Source organism: Camarhynchus parvulus, chromosome 18, assembly GCF_901933205.1.
Source record: "Camarhynchus parvulus chromosome 18, STF_HiC, whole genome shotgun sequence".
NCBI lineage: Eukaryota > Metazoa > Chordata > Aves > Passeriformes > Thraupidae > Camarhynchus > Camarhynchus parvulus.
Window position 1 is genome coordinate 11,011,154 of NC_044588.1, and position 10,528 is coordinate 11,021,681.

General features: G+C 46.4%; 1 protein-coding gene across 1 annotated transcript in view; it reads right to left on the reverse strand.

Moving 5' to 3' along the window:
* The window catches only part of TMEM94 (transmembrane protein 94), a 51,147-nt gene that overhangs the window by 30,506 nt on the left and 10,113 nt on the right, over positions 1-10,528 (reverse strand). Inside the window, 2 exon segments of the mRNA XM_030962037.1 lie at positions 167-294; positions 968-1,087. Of these exon segments, the coding sequence (XP_030817897.1) occupies positions 167-294; positions 968-1,087 (248 nt within the window).

Sequence of the window (10,528 nt, forward strand, 5' to 3'; positions counted from 1 at the left end):
AAATTGGCTGAAGTTCTGTGAAAGGGATTGACAGGAAATTACCAGTGTGACTACCTAGATATCTGGACAGAATGAGGGACAACACTTATGTCACTCACAGACAGTACTAAGATGACATAAAACCACCACCTTGCTTCAGTTAAGCAGCACAGGAAGCTTTGCTCACCTCCCCTGTGGCTGGCTCCCATAGCAGCACAGCAGCAACAGCACTGCCAGCAGCATCAGAGACGCACCAGGCCAGTGGAAGCAGGAGCAGCGGTTACCATGGTACAGGAAACTGCTCCTCCACACCTCCTGCAAAGGGAGAGCAGCACACAGTCAGCACTCATGGAATACAGAGCCAGACGTTTGGAAAAGCAGAGTGAGAAAGGGTGAAGACAGCAGCTGGTGCTCCAGGGAGAACAGAACTTTGTAAAACCCCTGAACATGACACACAGCATCCCAGATCCATTGTGTGAATCCTTCAGCACCAATGCATATTCAGCTGGTGAGTCTGGGTGAACACTCTCTGCTTTTCTCTTGATTGGAAGAATGAAAAGGCTTCTGTGCCAGGCTGTCCCATTGTCACTGACCAACCAAGGAACACTTTCAAGCACTGTGCATAAACACAGGCACTTTGTATTCAACACACATCCCAGGCAAACACAGTGGACAAGGGGAGACTGTTGAGCTTCACAGCTCTTTTATCTTCACCTGAGATGGACCCTCTAAGCTCCCTGCCCTTAGTGGCTCTTGAAGTCCTGAGATCCTTCACAGGGCAAGAGGCATCTTCCCACAGAGCTTTGGCATCCAGGAGAGAAATGCTCACAGAAACTCACCCTTAAGATTCCTTGCTTTGTTCCCAAGGACTTCAGCAGTTCTACACCTGGACACTCTGGGGGGGAATGCAGCCAACTTCTGTTCAGCCCTCATCTTTACTTTGAGAAGGGGAAACCAAGTGCTCAACTTGTGCTGTTTGGTGCCTCACCTTCCATGAAGTCCCTTTTTTCCGTTCCTTCTGATGCCCCTCCAGCAGTGCTGACAATTGGTCTCTCAGGATCGTGAGGGCTTTCTTTGTGGTAAGGCCCAAACTTGAGGTCATCTCATCCTGAGGTGCCAGAAAAATAAACTGGTTAGTGCTTCCCTATTTTCCTTTTAGGCTTTTTCCTGGTGACTGACAGAGCATGTGACCGTGAATGCCCTGTACCCATCATCATCAGCCTGATTCTCCATTTTCCTGAAATCATCTTCCCTCCTGTGAACTTTAGACTGCTGGCTGGAATTAGAGCACTTAGATAGTATCAAGTAAATAAACCGGTCCTGACTGTGCTGATAAATACTTTATCACAGCACAATACCAAGTCATTTCTGTGAAACAAGATCTAATCAGTACAGGCTGAGGACAATACAAACAGAAGTTATGCAGGCTTGAACTGGTATCAGCTTGTAGAGACAACAAAATACAGTTATGGTAGAATTTTAATGATACAGGATGAATTTTGCTAACAATAGTAAAAGCTAAGTAGTAGAATATCCACAATTCAAAACAAGAGTGGTGCAATTTCCACAACTACTTGCTACAGATTTTTGTTTGTGAGTCCTGCCTCTGTGGCTACTTTGATGTATAACTTCCAGATTTAAATGTTAGGCCATAGATCAGTTCAGGACCAGACATGACCCTGCCATCCATGACCTCCTTTTACAAGAGCAAACACTGGAGTTTTAAGTGCTGAACTGCAAGGGAGACATCTGGACTTGCAGGAAGCACAGAGTTCACAGCACTGCTCCCTCAGTGCTTATCAAAGAGCAGCAGTCCCAAAGGACACATCCCAGGAGTGTGCCATATGGAAAACGCTGCCATAAGATCCTGGTAACAACAAAGTCAGGTAAACACTTTCATTTCTGGGCACAAGCATGAGCACTCTCCTTTCTTTCAAACCACAGATTGCAGTGAGGTACTCTGCGCACCAGATCACTGACAGCAAATCAACAGGGAAGAACAGGCAGGTGTCCATGAGAGGGCTACAGGGGGAAACAGATAAATAAAAGTTCTCATGGACATTTCATGTTTTAATACAAACACATTGAGCATGTACAGCACATAGGATATCCTGCATATAGAAATGTTCATGTGTGTCCTACTGTGCCCAGAGTACAGAACTACTGAACACAGGCAGGAAGTTTGTCCCTCCTGTCCCCAGCAGTGTGACACAGCCCAGAGCTCAGGCAGGAGCTGCAGCTCTTCCTGCTCTCAGAGCCCTTCCCAGCCCTGCCAAGCCCACCATGGTCTCAAACTGCAGCAGTTCTGCTCCTCAGGGGCTGCTTGCACACACCCAGCTCTGCAAGTGCAGCTTGGCTCTGATCTGTCCTTCCTGTTCCTTAACTGCATGGTTTCATGATGAACATTTACTGGAAACTAATCTTGGACTTTAGACTCATTTGCATTGATGGCCCAATCCAAAACTGTAACACTGTTGAGGAACAGAACATAAATTCTCTTTCAAATACCATCTACGACACACACACACTCTCCCCACCTATCAGAGACAACCTGAAACAGCAAATTCTGTCCAGGCAGAGTCCAGCAATGCTGCTTCAGCTGCACTTTCACAGAACTAAAAATAATCCTGCTGCAGTTTTCATTCTCTGTGTCAGTTTTAGGAATAGAGGAAGCAGTTCTTGTGTTGTTCTTGGAAGCAGCCCAGGTAACATCAGCACAGAACTAAACATAGGAGTGTCTCAAAGACTCCCAGAGGAGAAGATGGCAGTGGAGCTGGCACCAGCCGTGCCGCTGCACCACAGAGTGCTGCAAACAGGAGTGTCTGAAAACAACACCAAGCAAGGCTCAATCAGGCTTCTCTCTCTTGCCTGACTGCTGCCTGTCCGGGCAGAGCAAGGCACCCACAGATGTATAAATCCTCTCCAGCACAGAGAAAGCAGATAGATAAATAAAACACACTGAATGAAAGGCAGCAAAAATAATAGGGACTTGAACAAAAAGCAAAGTCTGCTTAGACACCGAGCTGGTTCCAATGCACTCATCAAGAGCTACAGAAGAAATGAGAGGAATGCTGCACTTAATGCCAACATCTACTACAGTCACACAGTGCCTGGAAAGAGAAACTGCCACTGCACAGCAGGCAGTGAGCACAGAAAGGCAGCAAATCCAGAGGTAATCAAAAAAGGTTCCTGAAACACTTGCACACCCGCTCCAGACTTTACAGAGGAGTTACCAGTTTGGCACAGTGTCAGTCAAGATAAGGGCAGCCACAAAGGAACGTGGCTGTAGTAGGTTACAAAGGGCAAGCGCAGTGTGGCAGGGCTGGGGAAGAGGAAGGGCAGGAATTGTTAAACACCCATCCTGACACTCAGAACATGGAGCATTCTGCAAAGGAGGCAGAGCCAGCCCGGTAAACAAGCACTGTAACACTGTGAGTGAGGGTAGCTGGGGGCACTGGGGGAACCTGCTGTGGGTGAGCATCACGGGAAAGAGCCTGGGACCCAAATGAAAGGGACAGGCAAGAAGAGCCCCCATGAGCTCCTGGCAAGGGGCAGCTCCAGGTTTTCGCAACAAAAGCTGCCCTGCTAAGTCATCAACTGCTAATGAGGCATTTTTCAAATGCCCTTAAGTAAACCTTTGGCAAACCCAGGCCTCTGAAGCTGTCCCAGAGGGATCTTTCCAGCCTTTCATCAGCTGCAAGTGCTCTTCCTGCCACAAACCAGGAAGTGAGCACCCCAGGGTGAAGAAGCTGTTCACAGGAGGTGTCAGTTCATTAATAAAAAACCTCAACATTCACATCTTTGCTTTGGAAAGTTACACTCAAAGAGAAAGCTGCTAATTTTCCGGTCCAAACAGAAACAGCAAGACACCTTCCTACCCAGCTGCCTTAGCATAGGGCTTCCTCTGAAGAACAACAAAGAAAGAGCAGCAGTAAATTCCAGGTTACAGTGAAAGCAAACCCCTGATGGGTATCAGGAGGCATTTTAAAAGGCTGTACTTTCCTTTTGCCTGTGCCTAAAGGCAAAAAGTCCTAAGGACAAAACGAGCAGTTGCTTCCTCCTTAGCCTTGGAGAGCACAGGAGCCTTTAAGTGCACTTAGGGCTCCCCTGGAGCTGCTCCCTGCCCTGGCCATCCCAGCCTCAGTGTGAGAGGCAGGGCTGGAGGCAGGTAAAAGGGGATGATTGCATCCTTCTGCTTTGGGATGATATCAGGGCTCCCAAGAGTTGTGATCTATGGGGTGGCTGTTAGGGCAAAAACAGTGCAGGACATTTCCTTTGTGCATGTGATTTTATTTTCTAGAGGCAATGAATGTGCTGAGGTGTGGACTGGATGGGAACATGAAAAGATGTGTGAATTTCTCCACTCGTAGTAAATATTCTACATGTTGGATTACTGCTTAGGTCGCCTGAAAACATTAGGAAAAGGGAACCTGAGAAAGATCTTGCAAATGCCCAGGGTTAAGAGCTGGTTTGGCTCTTCAGGAAGGAAACAAGAAGCACCTCAGAGGCAGGAGATGAGGAGTCACAGCACCTTTAGACTTCTCTTTGCCTTGTCCTTTCAGTTGACCCCCCACAGTTTGACAGGGGTAAATAAATTGTCAAATACCCAGGAGCTTTTTAAATCCATAGCCTTGCCTGTCTCATGGCAAATAGGTTCTCTTTGCCTTCCTCAGGGGTTGCAGGAGCATTTTCAGGCTGATAGGTAGGAAAAGTGTGGTTATTTTCTGATTTTTCCTCCCACAGCGTGAAGTTGTTCCCGAGCAACACCACCTACCCATGTCTGCTTCCTGCAGCCCACCTTCATCCTCACACAAATTCACCACTGAGCTCTCTTCCTAAAATTCCAATCTTGTTCTTTTACACATAGAATCGTTTCAAATTACCTTAAAAGTTTATCAGCCATCTCACACACTCTGCTACCTGATGAAAGACAGAGATCTTGCTGCTTCCCTCCAGAGGAAAAAAGAGTAGATCCCAGAATGTGTACAGAGAAAGGGACACAAAATATCAATATATTTAAGTCCTCTTCTATTTTCTCACAGCCATTACACATCCATAGTAGCATATTTATTTGTTGTACCAGTAATGTTGATATAATCTGTGCCAAATATTTTTTTTAATAATACAGGAACACAAATATATTTCTTGCTTTCCAGAGCAAAGTGGGTTGAATCATCCTCTGTGGATTCAGTCCCTTGCAGAATAAGGGATTCTCACCAAGACTGCTGTACACTTGAGTGTAACTGCTTTTACAAAGACTGTTAAAGCAAATAAGTGAACAGAATACAAAATATTTGCTACAAGTTTCAATTCTCATAGACTGCAGATCCACCCCTCTGATTCAGAGTGGTGAAAACCCCTGCAAGGCAGCTGTCAGACTGTTTCCCTCTTTCCAGGCTGCACTCACTAGGCTCCTTTTATAACACCTCTACTCAATTGCTTTTCAGATCTCAACAGTTGGAGGTGGGAAACTGGGCAGCAGAATGTTCTTCCTTTTCCTGGGAGCTATTTTGCATTCCTTAGCAGAAAAAGAAGGCAGTTTTTAATTTAACAATGACACTTTGCAGGTGATTAATCTACTTCAGGAATTACACCTCCTGAAACTGTAAGCATTATTCACAGGTTCAAAAACACACAATAAGGAGTAACTCCACCAAATATATTTGCATTTATTACTGTAAGTCAGATTCTTGTTTAGGGTAAGTCACAATATGGCACAAAGTAGGGTTTTGGGTCTGATCAGAGAGGATGACAGACATCAAATACATGACAACACACAATTTCTTGGGTAGCATTTCATACAGCAGCCTAGTGTTAGAGAGGGATTTATTCTTGTTCTAAAGCAAATCACCCACCGAGGATGCTACAGCTCCTGTACACCTGCAGCTGCTGACTTAGTGCTCAGACTGTCTGAAATGGCTCATCCCAGAGTGACACAAATGGAACCAGCAGGGCCAGCCCATCACTCAGTCTGGGCAGAAACTTCCCTTTATTACCCCATCCTTGGTCCCAGTCTTGCTTTCTGTCTTTCTTGGTGCTCTCCTGGCTACTCTTTCTGAGAGATCAGACTCCCTGAGTCCAGGCAAGAATGTTTCTCTAATGACCCAGGCTACATCAATTATCCCCCTGACACATTCCTGTTCCATGGGATGAATTTTTGATTAAGACTCTGGACTGTCAGGACAGCTAGATTCTCTAATTTCTTCTGCTGCTACTGGTTTCTGCATGACAGTGGGAAAATCAGATACTCCTCTGTGCCTCAGTTTCTCATTCTCTGATGGGGCTACTGACTCCCCACCAACTGTTGTAATTGTGAAGATTATAACATTCACCAGTCAACCTGAACGCTACTGAAAGCTCAGGAAAAAGAAATGTATGTTGGTATCTGCACAATTCAGGCAGCTCCACCAAGCAGACCATGCTCTGTGGGAACCACTGCCTTTAAACCTGGACATGCTGGGAAAAGCACCAGAAGGCATGAGGAACACAGCTATTAAACTTGGTTTGAATGCACCTGACGTGAGCTTGGCAGCCTCAGCTTAGCTGTTGGTGGTCTCAAATCAAGTGAAACAAGCAGAGTCTTCAGCACAGCAGTGCCCAAGTTAATGGAGAGAGCAGTAGGCAGCAACTGTCTCCTCCCCACCCCATGCAGCCCAGGATGAAAGGCAGCCCAGACCTCCTGCTGCCCCTGGACAAAAGAACCCCCCCAGTTGGGTAACTGGGCGCCTGCAGGGGCTCCAGTGTGGATGCTCTGAGGTTCACTAACAGGGCCTGCAGATTCCCCCTGCAAAAAGACAGAGCTGCAGGAGCACAGAGCTCTCAGATGTGGCCAAAGCAGCGCTCGCCAGCCGGAATCACTGATGCACTTTGCTGTGCACAGGGTCCATTTTAATCCATGCAACAGCATCCACATTTTATGCTCTCCATAAAGCACAGAGTAAAGATGCCAACAGGCACAATCAACCTTTCTACACAGGTGCAAAGCCCAGCATTTTGCTTCTCCCCAGCAGCAGCCCAGCAGTAGAGAAAGAGGCAGATGCTCCCCAAGAAACAGCCCAGTTTGGAATTGTACATGCCTCTGTCCATCCCTTCAGTCCTGTTTGGAACAACCAATCCCCAACCACAGTTACCTGTCCCACCAGGCTGCTGGCAGGAAGAGACAGGGTTTATGCAGCACTTTGAAACACTACACAATTATTAAGCTTTAATTACTGTAATTTAGCCAGTTGCATTACTCCTCCAAGTTCAGAGAGCAGTTAGGAGCCTGTATTTATCCTGGCTTCAACACACAGCAGTGCTTTATGCCAATGCAGAGCTCCCTCCAGGGAATGCTAATGCCCCCCCACCAGAGGCCAGCAATGCTCAGAAATCCACAGAACTTCAGTACGTCTTTCATCCCCTTGATAGTTTCCTTCCCATCCCCACTTCTTCAGCTGAAGACTTTGGGGACCAAAGCAATGATCCAGCCTGGCAGGTACACTGCCAGACAGATCCCACAGGGATGAGGAGGTTCAACAGTTACAGATCAAAGCCTATAGAAGCAACAGACAAATCTAAGCCATGAAGCAGAGGGGCAGCAGAGCAGGAGTCAGCAGCTAAAATCCTGTCTGGATCTTCCTTTCGGTCCTGGGGTTAAAACTGCAGTTTAGAACAGTTTCTTTTCCCCGTCACTGCCAAAACCAAGCTATTCCCTAGCTAAAACCATCATTCTCTGTTTCATGTCCTGCCATAACCTCCTTCCCCCAAAACCTCAAAGCTCTTCATGCCCCATCACATCAGGCAGGGTGAAGACTGGGGAGGGAGACAGGGAAAGCCATTTTGAAATTAAATATTAAGGGAGAGGAACTTACTTTGTGACATTTGCCTTGGTGGGGGATCCAGAGATCAGCCTGTTTGAAGAGCATCTGGGCTAAATTCCTGCACCACTTCCCCAGCAACTTGCACTGCTGCTGCTGCTCTCCAAAAATGAGAGAGCAAAGAGGGAGAGGGAGCAAGATTGTGCAGAGCCCAGCGCCGCAGAGAATGAGACAGAAGCAGCAGAGTGAAGCACCAGTCTGCTGATTAATTCAGCCTGCTTCCAGTCACGCTGCAGATCCAAAGGAGGCGGCGGATGGGGGTGGGGGAGCAGGGAGGATGAGGGATGGAAGTAGGGGGAGAAAAAAGTAGACAGGGAAGAAAGTTTGCCCAGGATAGCACCAGATGTCAGTGAGAATGGTTCATTCATCAGATGGAGTCGACACAGCGAGGATCCCCGGGCTCACTGCCTGCAGAGCTGCATATGCATGCACAGGAAGGAATGATGCTGACAGACAGGGGTCTGTGCAAAAGCAGATGGCAAATTAGGTAGGACAAAGTGCTATAAAATATACTACAGGAAGGAACACCTGAGCAGGCACGGAAAAAGACTAAATTGAGACCAAGATGACTCCGCAGCTTGGGATTCAAGCTCAATTCAAAAATACAAGTATTTGCTATTTAAACAAGTTGGGATGGTTACCGGTCCTGTCTGGAGTCTTCTCTTGTTGATAAAGAATGCTGCAAAAGCCCCTCTCAGCATCCCATGTTCATTCTGAGCCACACAATCTGAACTAAAAGGTGCACATAAATTCACCACAGCCATGCCTGGGGATCCACATTTACCTGGGCATGGCACACAGGAGGCAAAGGATAAGTGTAGACAGGGAAGGGCTGGGTGGAAAAACAACAAGGGAATAGAAAGGTGAAGAAGGAATGAGCCCTCTCTCATTCTCATCTTTTGCAGGAATGTTTCCTTCCCACTGTTGGAGGGATGCACCTTTATAAGTGAGTTTTTATTTAGCTGCTACTTCAGTGCTGTCCTAATTCTGTCTGGGGCTTCCTAGTTCTGCAGAGCAATCACTAAAACAATTGCTTTCATTCCACACAGAAAGGGGTAAAGAACTGGCCCAGCCAAGCACCACCCCAGTAGCTTGCCAAGGATTACACTGGCTGGTACCAAACAGGACAGGCACTGCCAAGGCTTCCAGTCTCAGCACATTGTGCAGCTCTGAAGACCATGTACAGGTGTCTGGACTCACCCACCCTGCCTGGACAAGCCCTTCAATTCCTTTCCTTTTCTGAGGTTCAAATGCCTCATTAGGCACAGCCCATATTCTGTGTTTTAAGCCAGAAGGGCAGAGATTAAATGGCCTCAATATTCACAATAAACCCAACACAAGGTCTGGTTATTACTGGTGTGTTGGCACAGGAGTTACACATGGGTGTGTAATCTCACTGAACTCCCAGAGCCAAAGCTGAAGGGAAGCAGACACTTTGTAATTATTTAATGTAACTTCAGGAGAAAGCAGAAGAGAGAGAGGCAAAACATCCTTTATCCTTCTGTAGGGCATTTTGTTTCCTAGACAACAATTTTATACTGAAAAAAACAAGAAAATGTCCTAATGGCACAATTTTTCTTTCCTGCCTGCTATGGAACTACTCATCTACTCCTTTCAACACAAAGAAAAAAGGAGAGAAAAAAGAAAAATATCAACAACAAGACTGGGTAACAGTGGATAAACCCTCACACAATAAATATGCTTGTAAGACCCCTTCTTTATTATAGTGCTTGCTGATCTGTTTCCCATGGCTTTGTACCTTTTGGAGACTTGAATGAAAGTGAATAAAACAACCTGCTTGTGCAATACCAGGAACAATCCCTGTGCTTCATGCTGTTAGAGGTCCCAACCTCAAAACTCCAGCTTTGGTCATGGACACAAATGGCATTGGATAAAATTGCTGCTTCTTGTTTATCCCACTGCTAAGAGACCTTGCTCTAAAGTGTTTTATGTAGGGCAGTAATTTGTACTATCTAGCTTCCTTCTGATATCAACTGGTATCAGAAAGTGCATTTGGATATGCATTAAATAATAAAATGAAATAGCAGAAGACAAAAACTTGGGATCTGAAGATAAAACTGGAATAGGAAAACTGGAAAACTGGACTTGGAATAGAAGGCTGAGTATAAAGGCAGGGACTGACCTATGCAAAATCTGCAGCATACATGAGAGACACCTGTGGAAAAAGGATCAGTTTGTGAAAAAGCCCTTGGAAGAAGAGCTGAGCTTTTAGAGAACAGCAGGGAATAAACACAGAGACATAGTCACTGGCAGGATGAGAAATGGCAAAGGACTTGGGCTACTTTTCCATCCAAAGGTAGGGCTGTAGCTGTTGTTAGGGAAGCTGGAACAAGGACCAACAGTGCTGGAGCTGGAGCAATGGGAAGCACAGCCCAGGCTCCCTGAACACGTTTCCAGGCTCTGGCCAGGAGGCACAGAGCTGTATCCAGGCTGCAGCAATTACACTGGGACAATACAGCTCAGTTGTTATGGGTAACTGTGCAATGAATGATGTCAATAATTTTTATTAGTTGTGTGGCTGCAAATCCAGCCTCTGGCTAATGCAACCCAAACTCAGGAGCCTCCCACTGTCCTGTGGCAATCAGTGCTGCTCTCTCAGTATGTGCTGAGTGGTCTTGGAGCAGAGATTCTGGCACCTTTCACAAGGATTAAATTCACTTCAGAAATACACA